Raw genomic sequence first — 22,179 nt, 5'->3', positions numbered from 1 at the left:
AAACGGTTTTTGTCCTCCTTAAATTCCCAGGGATGCCGGGACTCAAGGGGGAAATTTTAAAAAGCGCTTGCTGCAATATCCAGATAGCAACATGTAGTCTATTTTACTTTAAATGGAATGAATTAAGTTCTAAAGTAGGTCTACGTATGAAGAATATATTTGTTTAGCGTCGTCATTTTTTCAGTTTGTAGTTGCTTGTAGTTGCTTGCTTCTTTCCACGAACCACATTGGCTTTGAATATCTCTGGGACTAAACAGTGCAAAGCCCTGCTTGTGTTATGCTTTGGGTCATCAGGGAAAATAAGTGAAGGAAGAAATCCTATAAACAAGCAGCACGAGAGAGTCGCAACAAACAGAGTGTCAGGAGGAGCCGACTTGCACAATGAATGAAAGGAAATTGAAGAGCACTGCTTGAATATATGTAAAATATTGTATTGCTTGGCAACAATCTCTACTTGCCTCACATATTCTTGAACAAGCCAAATCAGCGGAGTAAAAAAAACCCAAAACGTAGCATGATTGTTGTTGAAATTAGGGCAATTTACCCATCGATATATTTTATTGATCCACAAATATGGACTGAAAATTGTGAAATAAATAAGTATTTCGCTCTTTTCATCTTATTCACCGATATTGTGTGTGCACCATCCTTATCTCTCGGGTTGTTTCAACAACAATAGGTGGAAGGGTTGGCGCGACTAAATCACAACTTCTATAGTATTTTGTTATTACATTTTTGTTGTTAAATCAAGCATGTACCATCGTGAAAACTTTAATACTGTACTTTCATATTGAAATACCTGTAGTAATCATTTCCTATATGTAAAATGCAAGTATGTCAGGAGTTAATGCTGCATGTCAGGAGTTAATTCGACATATATACACAGGTACATACGCTGTACAAATTAAATAATTTATTACACTTGGTCTGTATCTATACATTTTTATAAAAAAGTGAAAACTGTGAGGATGTCGCTCTGTTAACGGGTGCAGTGTTCTTGGCCTCATACACGTTACTGTAGATTGCAATGCAATTTACTGCAATTATTGTAATTATTCCAGTTAAAGCTGCTGGTTGTTCGAGGATTAAAACCAATATGATAAACAAATTCTGGCAAGTTGATACTGTCGTTGCTATTTTGGACAAACCAGCTTTCAGGCAATAACATTCAAGTGTTGATTCTCTCTAACCATGCACACGTTATAGTGTAAATATCATTAGACTATAATACACTGTTTTATTTCGTTCTAAAACTATCATTTTTGTTTCACGGTCATTTGTAGTAAGCCGTTGAATGTTGGAAGGGCTAGTCGTCTGAGACGATCAGTAAATGGGCGCTCCAGCCTCGACACTGCAAGAAAGCCCATGACGGCAAGCGGGAGGACGGATTGGGTTTAAAACAGCTCCCTTCGCAGCAGTAGCTCCTCCCAATGACGCACGAGGTGCCAACAGGTTGCTACTTGTCAGCTTTGAGAGATACACAAATTCTGCGCCTTGTGATTCAAGATGAAGAATTGGCAATTCCAAACTGGGGAAGAAAAAGGTGAGGAGTGGGTGGCTGGAATTGGCACACAAAAAAAACCGGAAATTCTATTCAAATTGTCCACAGACCTGCTCTAGAATCCCCAAAACGGTGGCTTTATGTCAAGTGACGAGCCCAGCAGGACCTGAGCGCTTGCGTCACATGGACCACGTGCCTTCTGACTGAATGCTTGCAGGACCTTGTTATCTTTATTTAGGTAATTAGTGCTTCTGTCTATAACTCTCTAAATACCACGCCAAACGCCGGATGAGATTGACGCTTTGTTAATTGGTCTGTACTTTTATTCGTGTCATAGTAACACTTATTATAATAAAAGAAGCGCTTCCACCATGGTACTCTCCCACCAGGTCTGTCCCACGGAGCTCAAGACTGGCATGAGGACGGGACCCAAACTCTGATTGAATGGGGGGAATAAACAACACTCCGCCTGGATTACGGTTGGTGTGTGGACCTTTTACATTTTACATGAACGTTTTTGCTCTTACACGGTGACTCCTACTGTAGTTTACAGAGACGACAACTTCGAGAATGATAGGCGATTCTACAAGGGTTTGTACAGCGTTGATGTAATTTAGATATCTTGTTATCGGCTACTTTTATGATGGTTCAACTCTTTTGAATAAATTATTATACAGGGTTTTTTATTTAACTTAACTTTCTTTAGGTGTTTTAATAATTGTAGACTTTTCACATTTCTTTGCAAGTTATAGTTGTTTTTATAAAGATCACTAAAATTATATTTTAAATAAGGGACGTCCCACTTCATTAATGGTGGTTCTTTTAGTCAAATATCGAAGTGGTATTTAACACACTAGGACTGAATTCATTATAAAATGGCTTTCCAATAATGTACCCTTGAGAGCATTGTATTGTGTTCCATTCGCTGCCCCATTGTGTTGTACAAGAGTTGTTTTTCGCTGACTAAGTTCAGCGGGGATTGTGACTAGACCACGTGTCCCGTGCTTTTGTTGTTCCCTTCTGTTGTCTTTTTGTACTGAGTGAGTAAATATGAAGGCACCGCGAATAAAAGAGAAATATGCATTGACAAGGGCTTTCTATAGCAAAAGGTCATTAGGAGCTACATAATTATAGCAAGTTCGCCTGATGCCAGCAAATTGGCAATGAAGCGCTGCCATATAATTGAACTGGAAGAACAGCGGCCAAGTTATGTCTTTAAATTATATAAGGATTTTTTATGAAGGATGTGTAAGTATACGATTTACAGAAAAGTAAACCTGCGGGAGATTATCTGAGATGATGTGGAAGGTGTTACATATTTTCAAATATAGCGGAGGACAAAAGGTAATAGGCTATATGTGTAGGCAATTTTTTTTAATTTTTTGTTATTTATAGGAAGATGATAGCAAAATGATTCACATTCAGTTGGGTATTCCATGTTTGAATATCTCAATAATCTTCATCATCTTCCGATTTGAGGGACTCTATAACTTTGTTAAATATACAGTATCTAATACCTTTCTGTAATAGGCCCTACCTGTAATAATTAATCTGTAATCAGTTCATTGACAAAGAATTAGTGGAATCATTAGAATCATTGTTGGTTTAGGCTACATGAAAGGTAACAACTGTGTGAGTAAAATCATGGACAATTTTGCTTTAAGTTAAACTTCATTTGAAGATTATTATAAGTATAATGCACTCAAAGTGGTTGTGATTCCACTGAAGACCACTATCTAGTTAAAAGGTTCTTTGTCACGCAAAAAGGTTCTTTGTGTGGGAGTTTTCACACTGCACACCTATGAGGGTTCCATAAAGAACTAAAAAGGGTTCCCTGTGGACTCAAGCTAAAGAATCCTTTCAGAACCCTTCTTTTCCAAGATGATTGAGCCATAAGATGCATGTGCTGTCATGGGCACAGCAAATATGAACACTGTCGATGGCTTGTGCTGACATTATACGTCCTGTTTATCAAAGTTTTTTTTTTTTTCTTCCTTTTTGTGGTTCAGCTCCGGCCTCCGACTGTGATTGGCCAGTTCCACACCCTGTTCTTTGGGTCTGTGCGCATGTTCTTTCTTGGCGTCCTGGGATTTGCCGTTTATGGCAATGAGGCTCTACACTTCAGCTGCGACCCCGACAGACGGGAGCTAAACCTCTACTGTTATAACCAATTCAGACCGATTACACCTCAGGTAAACCAAGTACCTCATGTGCAACAACTCACAAAAGCCAGAAAAATGTGACTTCCAATAAGCTATGCTATAACGTGTTACCTGGAGAAACATCCAATATAAATATTGAACAGGAAAATATATTTTCAGATTGCAATGTCTTGTCTGAGGGTGTCGTGGAAATGCCAGGTGTTACTGCAGTTTAACATCTGACCACTAAGGATACAGTACTTCAACCACAGCATAAAGCAGTGCAGTTTGTGGTTTTTAAAAGGCCAAGGCTGTAAATGAATATGAACTGTACAGTATAAATGTGTAGATAGCGCCTTTTTATCTGTCATTGTCAATGTGCTATAGTTAAAAATGTAAGCGTACAAATTTGTTATAATCTCTGTTGATGTAAGAATAATGTATTTCTCTTTGCAGGTATTCTGGGCATTGCAGCTAGTAACTGTTTTGGTCCCTGGAGCTGTCTTCCACCTGTACGCAACCTGTAAAAATATTGACCAGGAAGAAATCCTCGACAGGCCCAAATACACCGTCTTTTACATAATCTCTGTCCTGTTAAGAATCATTCTTGAGGTCATAGCATTTTGGCTACAGAGTCATCTTTTCGGGTTCCAAGTTCACCCCCTTTACATGTGCGATGCTAGCGCCCTGGAAAAAATGTTTAACGTTACCAAATGCATGGTGCCTGAACACTTTGAGAAGACCATCTTCCTCAGCGCAATGTACACCTTCACTGTAATCACCGTGCTGCTGTGCGTGGCTGAGGTTTTTGAGATACTCTGTAGAAGATTGGGCTATTTGACCAGTCAATAACCTGCATGTTATTCACTACAGATTTTTTAGGTCAAATAATAAATGCTCTCTTTTGTGCTGTTCCGTGTCTCTAATCCAGGTCTTTACATGGAGACAAAGGCCCCAAACGACATACCTCTGCTTTTTCCAGCTGGGAGTTGACATTCACAGGCCGTTTATTTTTATACTGCTGCAATGGCAGTGTTAAAATGAGCCAGCAAGCTTTTTGTAGAAAGCAATTTGAGGTTTAACAGGAAAACAAAAAAAATTACCCTTGCGCATATATTACCATTTCAAAAATAGCTGCACTTTTTGCAGCTTTTAATCTCCGAAGCATTTTCCCAGAATACGTTTAGGATCCAGTGATGCAGGAAATGTGACATACAACGAGTCCATTACTATAATCACATCACGTGTGGAGATCTTATTCAAAACCCTCAATCTGAAATTGGCTTATTCTCCTAGATGTACAATAGTTTTTAAATAAATTAGTTGTCGCGGAACCAGCCAATAGCCAAGAAAGTTCCCAGGCAAACATGTTTAAATAGCAATTTGGCTTTTTGGAGTGGAGGTGTTGGTTTCTTCTAAAACTTTTTAAAAATAGTATCCACCTTGTAAACTATATAAAATTTCCCACTAAATTCAGAGATACACAAGTTAATTATTAGTCATGATAAATAATATCCTTTGGGAATTAAGATGAACCAAAACAGGCAAATGCAACGGTCATCTATGCTGCCAGGTCCGTTAGCATTGACTGCAACTTATTCATATGTTGCTGGTAAATTTGAACATATGTCTGGTAAGATGAGTTTCAGTTTACTCAAAAAGTGCTGGTCACAGTGTGCTTGGATACCTGGAGTTTTGACTGTGTTATATTTCCTGGCCAAACTCATAGCCTGTATTCTATGCATGGTGCCTTTGAATTAATCCCTGTGTAGTGATCAGTGTGAAAATGATGACTTCTTGAATTTTGTTTCTTGGTATATGTAAGTCATTATCAGGCATCCATCCAACTTCTGTGATTACTCTCAGCTAAATGTATCATCTCAGGTATAATACGGCATACTGTGCACTGGTATTTATTTATAATGGGTGGTTTTAAAGTCTGTCCCCTTATATTTTGCTAAGGCTGAAGTACATCTGAATCAGTAGCATTAATATGGGTATGTTGTTACCTGAATCACACTCTTCAAAAGCTTTTGTTGGATGTTATGTTTGCTTTAGTGATTGTATTTATTTTAGGAACTGTGTGATGTTGTTAGATCACTGGGTAGCTGTCAGGCCAAATCAAATTCAAATTATGTCTGTTATTTCAGTCTTGGTTATGTGTATTATCATCGCCAGTTTTTGTCAGTTATTGTCATTGTTCCATTCTATACTGATGTACAGTAAAATGCATTAAAACATGCCTTAAAAGGGGCAAACTTTATGACCACCATGTATGTTTGACATCAGACTGTTTGTTCTGTGTAGTTTTTAAATACTAATTCCACTTTAACTTGTTGTGTCTGTTCATGCAGCTTTTAATGTAACATTCATTTCTTTTGTCAATAAAGTCTCTGCAAATTCATAAATTTAAACAAATGTTTATTAGAAATTGTGTGCCAATTGTTTGTATGGGTGCCTCTTCCTTTTCTCTTACAGTTACATTTGGAAGGGGCATATTTACTGTAACAGGCTAATCTATTTATCTCTTATTAGACTACCTGGCTTGGCCATCTATCCATCGTAATTGTATCTCTTAGGGATGCATCATTTGCATGTAGATCTGATGCATTAGCCCTCTTTTCTTACTGTTACCATTACTATTAATGTAATGTAGTATAGAAATGCCATGGATGGTTGATATACACATAATCACCTCCCGATTTAGTGGAGATACATTTCTTTATATAGGTATTTATAATTGCAATGGATACAGATTAAGACCAGGGTTGAACCAAGGGAATGATCCCAAAATCCACACCTGTATTTCCCAAAAAATACAGACTGTCTTTACCCATCATCCTCGGTACCTCACTGAAAATGGTGTTGGCCGGTGATCTGCAGCCATCCATAATCCATCTGAAAACAATTATGTTTTGCTTCAATCTACACGTCCAAAAGTAATCCCATCTTGGATGAAACGTAATATCCGTGGAAAAACACCGTTACCTACAGGGAATTGGTTAATGTGTAATATGCATCTTGGGTAACGCGTAGCTGGTTACTGGCCTGAATGAGTGGGACCACCTCAGACTCTCTTGGTTGAATTCCTTATCCTAGTACTCCTAAACTATAGATGGCGCTAGACGTCTGGACTGAGCGATTCAGGAAGCGGAAGACATGAAAATTCTGGTTTGTTTTGTCAGGTAGTTGAGCATCTTTGATTAAGAATAGGTGTATTGTTTTCATTTTGTTAATCGTAACACAAACTTGACTAGAAATGGCTCTACCACCGCAATTCAAATCCATTCAGCACCATCTACGAACGGCACAGGAACATGAGAAACGGGACCCAGTTGTGGCTTATTACTGTGAGTCTGCATTTTAAATGCCTAAGCTTGCTGCCCGGATAGCTCGACATGGCCCGTACGCTAGTAATACGCTACTCGCCCAGAACTATGGTAGCTACCTAGTTTGCGCGTTAGTTTGAAAGTTAACAAACATACAATAGTTCCTTATTACCTTTGAGTCGAAAAACAATTTAACGCCATTGAACCCTAATAAGGGCATGTGGTTAACTTGAGAGCTATGCAACATTAACTTTAGCTGTCAAATAGAAAGGGTAACGTAACGTTAGCTGAATAACGACCCGGCTAACCTAGTTTGGATCACATGCCTGTTTAGATAGTCTAGCAAACTTCGAGAGCCGCTGATGGGTTCCGATAAACAAACCTTGGCCAGGTAGCTAGCTAAGATGTTTTGCAGTAACGTAGCTTAACTGTGAGATGTAATCTATGAAATGGAACTGAGAAATTAGCTGTCCTACTTTTCTATATTAACGTTACGTAGCTCATGTTTATTTTATTAGGTAGCTAGACCTTCGATAGTTCACTACTAACTTAGCTATCGCTAGAGGTGGCAATACGTTAGTCGAGGACACTGAGTGCTATAACGAGAACTACTTAGCTAGAGTAAGATGGCTACAAACAGGAGCTAACTATTGCTAGCTATACGAATAAAATGATAATTAGTACAATGAGGTGTGCCAAATTAGGATTGAAATGAAAACCTTCATGACTGTAACGTTAGATCTCCGGGAACTGTGTTGGGCAATCCTTGTACACAAGAAAATGACATTATAGCGCTATAAAGACTCATTCAATTATAACGACATAAGGAAAACTGTCCAGTACCCCTAATATTATTTCTCCCTATTGGTCATTCTGGCTGGATTCTGATTTATACTACTAACCCCTGTAAATGTCAGCCAGTTACACCACAAACTGACAGTGCTTAATTTCCATACTTTATGTGCGACCGGTAATGCACGAATGCCATTTTAGATAATAAAATGCTTTGGCAAAATACTTTGTCTTGCAAGCTATTTAGCACATTGCTTACTCTTAAGCAAGCAAGTGAAAATATCAGCTCCCATAAACATTTAACTTAAATAATTGATCATTGCTAAATAGAATACCAAATAAAAACGCTTTCCAAAGACCTGTTCATTAGTGCTTAATGTGGTCAGGCCAGAACATAGTACTGTCACTGAAGGATCCTTCAGCCACATTTATAATCCAGCTTGAAGCAGGGAGCAAATCCTATTGTAAATACCAGTTATTGCAGTATTATGAACTGTGAATGAGCATGGCAGTGCATCTATGAGCTGCAATCATTAGTTGACTACTGGTTTTCAGCCAGCTGACTGAGAATGCATCAAATTAAAAATTATTGCAAATTGTTTTTGAACAACCATCTTCGCAGTGCAGTTTCCATACTTGTTTGTGATGTAACATTTTGAGAACTGAGTGTGTGTTGATTTTTTACTTCTTACAAAGAAGAATGGTTGCCAGTCCTTTAGCTTGTTCATACTGGTAAATTCTTGCTCATTCTAAGCATCTGTGTGGATGGGAATATGATAGCCGCGGGTATAGTTAGCTTGTGCCTGCTGGTGTTGAGTCAAAAGGTATACGGTAAGTTGCCATCTGTGCTCTGAGCATGTTCCGGGGCTTTCTATAGAGCTGTGAGATCGCTTCATTTGTGAATGGCAAATGTGACTGATGCAGCTTGTGAACCCCAGGAAATCCTGTAACTGTTATTGTGCTGTACTTGTTAACAGATGGGACGTGTCGCAGTTATAGCTTGGACTGCATGTGACATGGTTCATTACCATGTCACAAATGACTGGCAAAGCGTGCACTTGGTCTGATTACGTTTTGCAGAATGCGCTGATTGAATTGGCCTGGTATGCGGGAGGACTTGTTTTCCCAGTTGGGCCCTACCCTGATCTTGGTATGCTCTACCACTCAACATTAACTTCTGATTTTCAGCATGTTCTGAAGTATGGCATCTATCATTTATTAGCCTACTTAATAGAATATTACATTACATTACATTATTGGCATTTGGCAGACGCTCTTATCAGGAGCGACGTACAGTTGATTAGACTAAGCAGGAGACAATCCTCCCCTGGAGCAATGCAGGGTTAAGGGCCTTGCTCAAGGGCCCAATGGCTGTGTGGATCATATTGTGGCTACTCCAGGATTAGAACCACCAACCTTGCGTGTCCCAGTCCTTTACCTTAAGCACTACGCTACAGGCCGCCCTAATATTAATATATAAAAATATATTTAAAAAAACATTTTCATTCATTTTATATTCTTACCGAAAAGATCCCACTTTCAAGCAAGGGAATTTATTGAATGACAGTTGAGCAGTATGTCCAATACCAGATTTGGTTTATCAGCATCATATAAATATTGGCTGAACATGCTTTTTATATTCGGATGACTGCCTATGCTCATTTCAAATGAAACAAACTCAGACAGTAATAATGAGCTTATCAGTGATACAGGACTGCACTGTGCATGAGCAACTTGTTCTTTTTTCCAACTCCATCTACTGTAGCAGAATGCTTTGACAGCACTGTGCGCGATGTTCATCGCATCCACAGAAGCAAGGTAGCCCGTGTTGCCTATATGTTGGCTATACCTATGTATAATTTCAGCCACAAATAGGCCATCACCTTCTCATAGTGCATTATTTCTATGGATACCTGACAGCTGCCATGGGCTACTCACACCCAAAGGACTGAAGGCCCCGGTACACCCATTGTTTGATAGTGAACACCTTCTCCAGCTCAGACATGCAAGTTTTGGACCCTGTTTCTCCTTTGGGACATTGTGCTGCCCACCACTGTTCGTCCCCATCTGGGTTGATCAGGGCTGCCCAATGTCTTGCCTGAATGACAGAATTCTGCAATTTCTTCCACTTGTCCTTCCCATCTTTCCATGAACCATGGACAGAGGCTCTGATATTTCCTTCAGTGGTTTCCCAGCTGCAGTTCTTCAGGGTTTGGCCTCCTGGCTTTCAGTTAGGATTTGGTGCTCCTGTTTTTGCTTGTTTCTCCATGTTCATTCATTGCTCCATATTTTATTTTATTGTTGGCAGAAGTCCTTTCTATTTTGGCCAGCCTTCCTGGGAAGCCAATAGTCTGATGGTGAGCATCTGAGACCATTAGCAGGAAAACCCTGAAGGCAGACCCTGTGAGAGTATGTTCCCTGAAGCTTGAGGATTGCGTCGGCTGGGCTATGCGCCGTTGTTGTGCAGAAGCCCAAGAGAAACGTCTGAGGATTTTTTCTTGACCATGGATACAGATTCCTAAAGCAGAAAATGTGAAGACTAAGTCTGACTAGCTACATGGAGACAGATGCAAACAGCTCTTGTAGTTGCTTACAGGGTACCTGAAATGCTGAGTAGGAGTTTCCATCCCTTCTCTGTTCCCAGGCCTTATGGCCTCAGAGACTAGTGTTGCCATGCCACCTGCCCTCTTTTCCTGCTCCCTTTCTTCATGTTTATGAGAACTAGGTTCCTCTTTTTAAATTTGTATTTTTTAAATATTTGACTTGGGCCAGATTCACAAACACAGATTAAACCTTGGTCCTAGACTAAATTCAATTTTCAATGCAGATTCTTCATAAAAAACACTGTGTCTGTGAAACCGGCCCTTTGTTTTCTTAGCATTGTTAGCATTGATAATATTGAATTCATAATTGTATTTGTAGCAGTGTGGTGGCATTGCAGTCACGGCTGAGCCCAGGACCCAGGCAGCTAGGCCTGTGTGTTGGTATTGACCTCACATCCTCTCCTGTCAGCCCCTGTCAGCTTATCTCCGCATGCATTTATAGCCCTTTTTTTGATAGCCTTAAGAAAATAATACTCACAATAGACTCTTCAGCTGGGTATTATTTCGACTTAATTTCTCAAGGGTTCACCAGAAAAGATTGCTCCTGACATGGATGTGAAAGGAATAGCAATTTATTGTACACAGACCGGGTAAAGACATGCACAGCCAGACAGACACATAATGTATGCAGTATGCTATGTGTCTAGTGCACCATCAGAAATAAATTAATGTGTTTATCTGAGCTGGTTCTTCAGAAAAGGTGTTATTTTGCCATCAATCCAACAAGCAATTCAAATCTCTAATGCTTCTACTAATTCTGGCTGTCCAGGTACTGATTTTCACATGTAGCCTAATCTTCTTTCAAATAAATGCGGAGAAGATTTCTGACTAATGAGATTTTCCAGCTCCAGTCTGACTGCGGGTAGTCCAAATTGGGCTGAAGGGACATTGGTTTCTGGTCTGGGTGAAGCGTGAATCGACATGAGTTGTGGTAAGGGAATGCCATGAGGATATGGTGTAAGCTATGTGTGGATTAGCTTGTGACCGGAAAAGTATTTGTGCTTGCATTAATCATGCATAGCAGCACAATGTAATGATAATGTCTTGACACCACCATGAAGATCCAGATAGTAATGAAGTGTAGGGGAAGAACTTGTGGCAACCTTTGACCTCTCAGATCAATAGGCTTCTGTCCTCCTTAGTGCAACAATGTTCTACACCAACTTCAGCCGAGTGCAGCTTTCCTTTTTGTAACCAAAGATACTTCAGTCATTTACATTCTTCACAAACAAGGTACAATTCTCAAGTCTACACATGGCTCACCTACACAAGGAGGTGAGCCAGCATTGTACTGTCACCATCTTAGGAAGAAATGGACTAAGTTGATTTTTGCTGAATCATATGGAGAAGACTAACGTCACCACCACGTGTGCTGCTATGTTATGAAGACTGCATATGGTGATGTCATAATGGAGTGGTTTCGGTACATAGTTCAGCCATTCTTCTGGTAGGTGCAGTAGTTGGTATCATGGGCGTGACATTTTTACTAATGTGAAATAGATACAATTATCCTAATGAGATCTATTTAATTACACATCATTAGTGTGTAGGGATGTGATGCAGGCTAGGCCTAATGGCGCTATATGAATAAAAAGCGGTATTCATAATAAGAATTGTTTTCTATTTGTTCTTTCAGCATTGGCTTGTAGATCGACACACCCTGAGAACTTCAGTCTTCCACAATACTGTGAAGTAGATTAAAAACTTGAGTGTGCCACTGGAGGTCAGCATTGACATTTATTTGAATGACTCAACTCAGTCTTTTACTGGAAACTCAGTCAAGGACCTGAATACGCTGCTTTGGGGCTGATTTATTTCAGAACCGCACCCTACATCATTGAATAACTTTCAAACTGCAAACAGACGCCCTTGGATAATGTGTATAAATATTCAAAACCACTTCTAATGATTGTATAAGACAATCATTTACTGATTTAAACAGAACTTGGTACTCTCTTTACATTTTGTTTTCTGTACCAAGGATAATGATAGAAATACCAAATTCAGGCAGCTTTTTAGTTTCACACTTGTACCATTTCAGTGTGTGTGGTCTATCCCACCACTTGTTCTCAAGAACAGTTAATGAGTTGAGGATAGACTCTTTTTGGCAGTGGTCAGAAAGTGCTTCTGCAGACCTATTCTGCTGTGTTTGCTCTTTACGAGTCACTTTTAAAGTGGTTAACTTTTTTGTCTTTGAAGACGAAGCTCCAGCAGCCCAACTCAAGCGACATTAGCATAATTGTAATGTATTTTCTCTTCCCCTGTTACTCCAAAGCCTCGTCCTGTTGGCTGTGCACTGTGATTACAGCTGCCAGTTTACACCCTCTCGAAAAGTGCCTTTTGACGGACTGCCTTTTACACTAACTAGAGTGTGTTCATTAAAACGGAGGGAATTGCTACATGTCACTTTTCTAGTATCTGTGTCGCGGCAGTGCTCCTCAACTGTCAATCTTACATGTTTTCATATCAGTATTTCCACCGTCAAGTTGGACTTCTTACACTTTGACATAATAGCAACTTTAAAGGCAAGTCTTTGCTCTTTTATTTTTATTTATTTTTTTTTATTTTTTTTATTTTACCACATTCTTTCCACGCTGTAAACGAGTCTCCCCTTTAGGCGAAAACGGAGCATGTGCAATTGTGTCCGGAGCTGTAGGAGAAAGGGGATACTTTTCCCTTCTGCCCGAAAGCACCGCAGGCTCACATCCCGTTTCATAAACAGGGACCCGCCGGCCCGGCCCGGCGCTGTAAACCTATGGAAAAGGCCCTCTTTGACATTGTTTTCCCTCTCGGTCCCTGGACTTCTTCCAGTCTTCAAATTCAACTGCAGCTACATAATAACATCCTTGTAATGAGGAAGGCTGAGTGCGCGGGCTGGCATTCCTGAATACACAATTCTGTTCCCTCTGCAGATGTCGGTGAAAACACTTGGTCACGTCCCGCCACTGAGGACCCGCACTCTCCTTCAGCCCAATACGCGGCTGCCGTCTGGGCTACCGTACTAGGTCAAGCGGGCAGTTAGTTTATTTTATATTTGGAGTTGTTTAAAACCATAGTCGCACATTACACGGGTTTGAACTTTTTTTGTGATCAACTGACGTACGAGACGAAAGCGAGGAGAAACGGAAAGGATAAAGATTTCCTACTTCATTTTCATAATTTTTCACCTTATGAAATGCAGGAGGAAAAGAAACGTCTGCAATGATGAGCACTCTAAACATTCGGTGGTGTTTTCTCGTTTCTCAGTTACCGCCATGACGGATCGATTTCACACTGTAAAAAATTAATGACAGTACTTTTAATACCGCCATGCCCTCGCACAGTAAGACATTAAGACATTATGCCCATAGCCAAAAGGATTTTTCCGAAAGTGCGGCGGATTATGGTTTTTTTATTTTCATGCCCTTGTTCTGGAGGGCCTCAGTACTGTATTGTTTTAGGTTCGGGGTGGGGAGGGATTGGAGGTCGGCTGCATGGGCGTCATGGCGTTTACAAAGGGAGACATTGTGAGTGCGATCTGCTGTGGTGGACGTCCGCTCTCTGGAGTGCAGTCCCACGGCCATGGCCGTGGTTTAGCTGAAGGAAAGCGGCGGGCTGTGCAGACATAGCGGGACTTAGATTTACTAGTGAGTTTTATCCTCCGTGTAGACATTTCATTTTTATTTTGTTCTTTGCAGACCTTGTTTGCTTTGAAAGAACAGCTGTATAACCTTGGTTTTATTATTTACTGCTGTTTTTCACATAGTGATTCACTCTCAGGACAGACTGTACTGGGTGTTTTTGGCCTGACTTGTAAATGAATATCCCATTATTCAAGACCTCGTTTTACATTTAGAAATTGGGTTATGCAAATGAATGACACGTATTTAATTAATTTCCATTAAATAATTTTTCTATGAAAATTTATCACCTGTGCTGAAGCTGTTGGATGTGCCCTAAGAAATGGGGACATTACACCTTCTGAATCCTAGAGGGAGGGTTTAGGCAATTGAACTGATCTGAGGTCAGCAGTGTCGCCTCAGCAAAGCTAGGCTACTCCCGGCAATCTTTGCTTTAGGTCGTCTGCAAGCCAAAGTCAAGCACAAAATCGTCAGAGAACATCCTGGAATTTTTCTGTGCAAACACATGCATCTTTTATGGGACAGTACGAAATATGGGCAGAACAACTGTGAGGTATAGCCACATGAAAGCAAAACATTCTACCCTCCGGCAGAGAGCAGCTGTCATCTCTACAGTCATCGCTGACCTCTGTGCATGGGAGATGTGATCCCAGCATCCTCAGGTTATCATGGAGTGGGTTTGCTATAGGAGTTTCAGAGATATACAGAGCTTTCTTGCAGTAACAGGCCATATTTAATAGCCTAATCATTTAAGGTTTAGCCTACTACCATTTCAGGTAAAAAAAACCCCACCCCCTACTGGCCCCCAGCAGAATAATAAATACAACTAGCCTGGTACTGTTGCTGTAGAGAAAGTAGGTTCTCTGAATAATTGTACTCAAGCCATATAGCCATTCAGCTATATTCACCTTAACAGGTGTGCTTGCTTTAAATGAATGGTCCCATGGCTTTCATTAGCGGAATCTCCCGGTCATGCGATAAAAAGTAATGGGACGTGCTATATACAGAAGCAGGCCGTAGAAACGAGGAGAATCCGATCCACACTCTTGCGTCACGCCGCGAGCTTGCCTCATTAACCCGCGACCTTGCGCCTCATACTTCTTCGCCGTTGTTGTCAGTTGTCATTTAAATTTCATTGGTCTTATCTCGACAGAGATTGAGATAAATGTGTAACGGGGCCACTAGGATATTTAGTCTGCAACCCTATACAGCCTTTCCTTGTTAACATACTCTATAAACCGAAAGTGTTCGGTCACTTTGGTTGCACTCTGCAAATCGGTCATTACGGCGTCCCAACTGGGTCAGTGTTGGGCCCTTAACCAATGCTGCATCCAGTTGCAATGGTAATAGTATGTACGTATAGTTAATGTAGGTTTAATAAATACCTAATAGTGCTCACTGAGTGTATAAATGTGTTTAATATTTGTAAGCATTTCCCATCTACCGGCCTTGTGTGGTGCTCACAATAAAGTCCATTTTGGGATTCAGAAATGTCTCTGCTCTGGGACTCTGTGGTCATAAACTTGTTGATCCACTGTCAATCATATTTCTATTCTGTAAATTGTGGCAGTTTGTTAATATTAATATTGCCTTGTACATGCCCATACACATGTCGTGTGTATATAATTGACGTACGTGCTACTTTATTAGCTTTAGCTCGTATAACATGTTTGCCATGCTCTGCACTCCCAGCTGGGTACATTTTGTTATTCCACCCTTCCGACAGGAAGTTGTAATTGCCACTTCACTAGGTTTTATAATGATCGTGAAATGGAGCTCATGTGCTAGTCACTCTTTCGCAATAACAGAGGCCTACTCGCCACCATCTGTTCAATTAGGGCAATTATGAAACATATTTTTTTCCTCCTCGAAAATGTATTAATATGATAACATTCAAGTGCTACAGGCCAACACTCCCTGATACGTACAGTAATCAGAATCACATAAAGAAACAGTTAGCGGAGGTCTCTTATGCTCGTCTTAATATTTTGGTCATTACCGCGTAGCCCTAGCCTACACGGTTGGCCGAATCCGAGCTGCATTAATGGTTGTCATCCCACTGTTATGAAGCAATTAGGCTGCATTACAAAAAACATGCTTTCTCTTTTTGGCATGTTTAACAAACCGATGTTGCACCATATGTAAACCAGTACGCAGCCGAATTTGAACAGACTTGTGAACGCGACTTCTTATTTAATTTAGCAGCCCATGAAAATATTTAGCCCGGTTTCGCCTGTAAGCGCGCCTTCAGTCCTGGCTTAGTGGTGGTTTATTTATCTCGTGCGTGTAACAGGAGAATGGCCGCATCGCGAGGAGGCGAGATAACCTCTCGTTTGCTCGGGAAGATGAGCCCCGACACTTGGAAGCGATTCTCCTGGACCTGTACTTTAATTTCCTCGGGGACACCGTCCATCATTCTGCATGACTTAAAACTGGCACGGCGCGGGAGCTAATTGGTGCCTCCGGCTTCTTTATATGAGGGCATTCACAAAAGTGCTGATCGACTGCCCCTCCCGCCTCTCTTTACGCATTGTTTGCTTTATGACTCTGAATTAGCGCTTGAGCATCTGATCTGTAGCCTGCCATTTTACTGTCTGCTACAGGCTAGCTCAATTAACAGGAGTCCGATTCAAATCGCCTTTATGGGGTTTGTGAGGAAAGATGGACAATTATTTGCTGAGTCTTGCTTGCAGTCTGTCTAGTTTGAATTTTCTGTTTATAATTAATATGCTCTCTTGTGGTTGAGGTCTTAATAAGGTTGAGGTTGAATGTGAGCTGAAGAGGTTTTGCGCTAGTTGTGAGGGGTACTTGTTTTTATTTTTCTTATATAATTTGCATTAGAAACAGCTGTTTAGCTGGATTTTTTGGAATCCAGAGGTGACCCATTGAAGACTGTTGCAGGATGCTCAGTCTCTTGGGTTTGCCTTGCCCAGATGTTGGGGCGTGTGCACATTTCAAACTTCTGAACTGTAAAGAAGAGCATTAATGGTCTTAGAGAAAGCAATACGAAATTGTAAGATGTGAGTTTTTTGGCAAGTGAGCTAGTGGCCAGGACACACATCTTCAAAGGAGAGACCTGAAAAACCATTATCATGATTCATATTTTTCATTTCAATGATTCACTGCAATATGCTAAATTGAATTCGGAGTACTACATATGTGTTTAATTTATAGGCATAGAGTTCATTACTTCATTATGACTAACAAATTTACCATATGCTACCAGGCTGACGCTACCAAAATCCACAAAAATGACCAATCACTATAAATCCTGTAAAGACGGATATTGCTTTACCGTCACAGTCCAACGGCTACTATCACATTCAGTCTTTTACATGTTTTGATGATGATGATGATGATGATGATGATGATGATGATGGTGATGGCCCGGCTGTGAGCCGCCGTAACGGTTAATTAGCCCGCTGAACGCGCGGCGGTAATCTTGTGCAGCGACGCATGACCTCACATTTCCTACAAAGTGATGCAAGGAGTCTGACATCTGGGTCAGTCCGCCCGAGGCAGCCGCTCCGCGAAGGGGCCAGCGCGGCGGACACAATCCCGCCATTCACGTTCCTGCAGCGGTCAGCACTGAGCTGGATCTGTGTGTCTTTCTTAACGTCTCGCACAAACGTATTTCCCCCCCCGTCTCCTGCTTCTGCGCTCCAGAAAGGAAGAGCACGAACACGGCGAAATGAAAAGGGAAATGGAATAAGGAAAGCACTATGTAGCGCTACGGGCTAATGTGTTAGCCGGCTCTGGTTAAGGAGCGCTCTGCGGCTCCGGATCTGGTGACTCACCAGCCAGCGATGCGTCGCTCCATTAGCCGCGCGCGACCACTTCCCCGCCGATAACGATGACAAGCTACCGGCGTGACCCCTGTGATCATCAAGGGACCGTGGAGATGAACAGACAACCTGATAACGTGACAGATGACAAACTGAGGTTGTGGGGTTTATATATGCTGAAGGTTATCGGGGTGCGCGTTGGCTGGGCACGCTCCCTGCCTCAGGCTTTCTCACAGAAGCGACTATAACGGCCTGGTCATTACCTCCTCTGCCTCCTGACCTCACACACAGAGGTCCTATACATGGAGCCCCATACTGCCACACGTATGTACTGTACGCGGAGTTCCTATACATACAGCCATGTGCAGACACACTGCGACGGGTTCTTTTCTGTTTCCTCCTTATCTTCTTCTGCTTTCTCCTTATTTTAAACAAATTGTATGAACATGTAATGCCATTTCAGACTCTTGGGACATATTCAAGCAGCACGGACATCATCTCTCACTTATTCTGAAGTTAGGCCTATCTCATGTAATCAAAAACTTTTATTATTTCATAAATATTATGTTTTCGAGTTAAGCCAGCATGATTTCTACAGCCAACACAAATACTCTGTAATTCTCATCATTTCACATGTATTTTGTGCCTCATATTGTTCCTGGCTCAGATAGCTAGCATTGCTCAAGGTAGGCCATAAAACTGGCCTCGGATTATTCAGCGAGGAAACCACACCTTCCCTGTTACATTCTTGCCAAGCATGCTAGGACAGTGGGCTCATTCCAATCGCTTATTTTTCTTTATCATTCATCTTTTTCTTGCAATTTTTTCTATTCATCGCGCTACCCATCGCGAGAGACTGGGAAAAGTGGCAAGAAAAATAAACGAAAATGGGGAAGTCCAGAACGTGTTTGGCTAATGCACTGTTCTTACCCCGGCAAACGTCAGTTACAGTCAGGTGGATCCACAGGTCGATCATTTCTATGTCAGGTTTTCCAAAAAAAATACTGCTGCAAAATATTAGCTGAAGTTTTCTTGCTCAAAGTAAAGACTTTCCTAACTTCTACTTCAAGCTCCTAAAGGAGCATTGTCCTTAAAGACGGCAGACCTCGATCGATTTCCGGGTCAGGAGCATGTAAAAGAAAATAGAGGAGAAAAATAAGCGATTGGAATGAGGCCCGTGTTTCATTAAGACAAGCGCCCAGAGAGCTTGCTCATTCATTTGTCATTCCTGCCACTTCCTCCTGATATAAAACCCACTCGCTCGACAGGACATTGTGTTGTAATGGGAAGAAGAAATGAAATGCGTCCCCCATGAGTCCGACGAGTTTGTTCAATGATCTGACGGCATGAGCGTTCTCCCGTGCTGTGTACGTTTTTATTGCGATGCCGTAAAAGCCGTTGTTAATGCACTGAAACTTATGGCTTGTTGACCCTTCTGTGACAGCGTACTGCTCAAATCTTGGTCTGTGCTACTGCAGACAATGTAGCAGTCTGTTACCTGCTGAATACTTCAGGTTAAGCTCCACAAGCTTTACAACCGAGCCATTCAGCCGAATCCCGTGTTCCGTCCATCTTCGGTATTAAAGCCTGTTCTCGGAGAAGTAATTAAAGCTCTGCTTGCCCCGTTTCAGGTCGGCTCTACGCTATGCAGACGGGCATGAAGCTGGACAGCAAATCGCCAGAATGCCGGAAGTTTCTGGTGAACCTGATGGATCAGCTGGAAACGGTGAGTGGGGGGCGAGGAATTCTGATATGTCTCTCCCAAAATGGCAAAGGCAATGAAATGACACGTTATTGGTTCTTATTTTGGATTCTTCAGCGCATATCTTAATTTAGCATTCCAGCTTGTTCCACAACTACTCAACGTTGTTAAATTGTCCTTTTTTTAAGGACACTAAACCGTGTGAGGCATTTCCATTATCTTCTGACACATGATGAATTGCATGAATTATGTTCATTAGTTATGTTATTGATTGACTGCTTTAGGCAGGCTTCACTGCCAGCTGCCACTGCCAGCTTCTCTCAAACTACAGCCCTACATCACTCCTTTAATCGTCACCACTGCCACAATGGGCTTGTAGTGCTCTTCAGTAAGCCTTACTGTGATTGGCTTGGATTGCTTTGATTGTGAATTTGATAGGGTACTATTCATTGTCCTTGCACATAGACCTTTGTGTTTAAATGGCATATTGTAGTCTAAACGTATATATTCATGCCCACCAGTGGTTTCTGTATCACGTAGAATAAACCCTAATGATATCTTTAAATGGCGTGTAATGACTGAACTGTGGTAAGTGGAGGAATGTATAAATTTATGTTAATGGAATATAAGGTTTTACCCTACCCTTTACCGCATGGCCAGTTTTTATGTTTATAAAAGTATTATATTCAGCCATAGTTTACAGTACCTGTGTGCTGATCCATAGTTTGATATCAACTGTTCACTTCACTCTCTTGTGGCTCATTGTAGAAATAATTTCACACCGTGTACGCAAATGGATAATTACCATTTTAACTGATGGAGGGATTATTGAAGCAAGCTGGAAATTGACAGTGGTCTAAATTTGGAAAGCTTTGTACATTTCCTAAAACATTAGAGTAGGCCTGTATTTATAGATGTTTTTCTGCAGCAGAGCTCAATAAATAAACCAATACGAATCTCCTCATGAGTGCCTTAAGAGTCGACTGAATATCTCTTTGTCTTGTACATGCTGCAGTGCACACACTTTAAAAGTGCAGACTTTGATTATTTTCAGAGGTGGTCAGGTGGCGGTCAGGCATCGGAGGAGATCGCGTTTCCCATTAATTGTGGGGTGTTGCTAAGGCAAGGTCGTATTCAGCTGTGGAAAGGCTGTGCTGGTTTTCAAAAAGTCATTCGACTATCTCAAAATATTTGAAAACTGCCTCTATGGAATACTTTTGCTTGTATTAATAAAAATATATTGCCAGTTGTGGAGTTACCGTTTCATGTTTGCAGTGATGTGTTCTCTACTTCCGAGTAAAAACAAATCCCATTTCCCTTCACTATCAAATTATAGGACTGCATGTAGTCTGTATTATATATATAACCTATAACGTTTCAAGGGTATCACTTTAAGACCTAGAATCTCTGAGGCTCTTTGTATAATACAATGGTGGCCATTTATTTTTAGATTGACTGCCAGGTGTTGACTATTAATGTTGCTTGCATAATCTGAAAAGCCGCTGTCAAACATTTCATCAAAGTGGCTATGGTTTATTTAATTGAAATGCTATTTAATTTTTTTTTTTTGTGTGTTGCGCTTGTTCGAATCTGTGGATTACGATCTCCAGATTGGTGTGTGTGTGTGTGTGTGTGTGTGTGTGTGTGTGTGTCGTTCGGTGAACATTGTGGGTACCTCTTTTAAAGTGTTACACGGAAAGCATCCTTAATCCTTATTACTGGAAATATGGCTGGCCTCACTGCAGCTAAAAAGAAGCTGGCACAAAGATGGAAGCGATCACACTCCCTGTGCTGGTCTCATTGGGTAAATAGATTTCTCCAAATGATCTACATGGAAACATCAATTTTTATTCTGATTTCAGGTGTTTGATTTGGATAGTTTTTCCGACTCTGTTCTGTGGCCCCGAGGGTGGCGGGTGTCACCATGGGTTGTGGGGGGAAATGGGGGGAAATAAAAGATACATTGTAAAATATTCTGTTTGAACAATGTTTCTGAATAAAAAAACATTTGATCCAAGAAACAAAAAAAAACACTGTAAATATGATTTCCATGATGGATAACGCTAAATTTGAGGCTGTCCAAGCAATTATGAACTGAAAGAGGGAATACCAGTCTAAGCTATTCTAGATATTCTATTCATATATCTGCACAAAAAAAAACCCATTGGTGAACAAAGAACGAAAAAAGCGCCAGTCGCTACGATACCAACGCCGGAGGCATCTTCTGACGCACATTTAAAAAGTAATCCATCGCACACAGGCCTGTATTTTGTCTCCTCTTGTGGCCTGATATTGGCCAGGTGTCTCCTGATCATGACAGCCCCCAGCTTGAGCGGCTGACTGAGGTGAGACACGGCTTTCAGGCAGAAAGGCTAATCACCGCACGGTAGATATGAGCTACTAAGCTCCGCGGAGCTTCAGGGCGCAGATAAGCCCGCCGTAATTCTCCAGTTTTCCCTACGACCAGGTGGATTTACAGGTGCCCAGACTGTAGACGATACTTCTGCATGATATGTGGTGAGTGGGGGATATGTCGGAGTCTTGCTCTTCCAGTTTTCCAGTTCTCCGACTAGATTTGAAGGAGCGTTGCCTTTCTGTCGTAAGAAAATCGTATATAAAATGGTAATGTGCTGTACCAAGAGGTTACTGATGTGACTCACGTATTGCTTCCCAAAGCTTAACGGATAACCAACAAATAGAACTCCC

The 22,179-nt window shown here is 41.1% G+C and overlaps 2 protein-coding genes across 2 annotated transcripts in view; both read left to right on the top strand.

The window, feature by feature from the left end:
* The first annotated feature begins 1,435 nt into the window (after nt 1-1,435).
* gje1a (gap junction protein epsilon 1a) lies at nt 1,436-5,956 on the top strand. Its single transcript, XM_061243961.1, has 4 exons — nt 1,436-1,543; nt 1,891-1,984; nt 3,511-3,693; nt 4,099-5,956. Exons 2-4 carry the CDS (start codon nt 1,946-1,948, stop codon nt 4,492-4,494), a joined length of 618 nt encoding a protein of 205 aa, XP_061099945.1. The 5' UTR covers nt 1,436-1,543; nt 1,891-1,945; the 3' UTR covers nt 4,495-5,956.
* Nucleotides 5,957-6,779: 823 nt separating this feature from the next.
* vta1 (vesicle (multivesicular body) trafficking 1) overlaps nt 6,780-22,179 on the top strand; it is a 40,922-nt gene continuing 25,522 nt past the window's right edge. Inside the window, exons 1-2 of the mRNA XM_061244041.1 lie at nt 6,780-6,992; nt 19,403-19,497. Of these exons, the coding sequence (XP_061100025.1) occupies nt 6,902-6,992; nt 19,403-19,497 (186 nt within the window). The 5' untranslated portion in view covers nt 6,780-6,901. The remainder of the gene's footprint in view (nt 6,993-19,402; nt 19,498-22,179) is intronic.

This window comes from Conger conger, chromosome 5, assembly GCF_963514075.1.
Source record: "Conger conger chromosome 5, fConCon1.1, whole genome shotgun sequence".
Classification (NCBI taxonomy): Eukaryota; Metazoa; Chordata; class Actinopteri; order Anguilliformes; family Congridae; genus Conger; species Conger conger.
Note: the sequence above shows the minus strand (reverse complement) of the source record. Positions and strands in the feature narration are given on the sequence as shown.

Coding starts and splice junctions, on each gene's coding strand:
- gje1a (XM_061243961.1), top strand. CDS start 1,946: ATGGGGGGAATAAACAACACTCCGCCTGGATTACGGTTG. Junction 1,985..3,510: donor CTCCGCCTGGATTACGGTTG/GTGTGTGGACCT, acceptor TTTGTGGTTCAG/CTCCGGCCTCCGACTGTGAT. Junction 3,694..4,098: donor TCAGACCGATTACACCTCAG/GTAAACCAAGTA, acceptor TTCTCTTTGCAG/GTATTCTGGGCATTGCAGCT.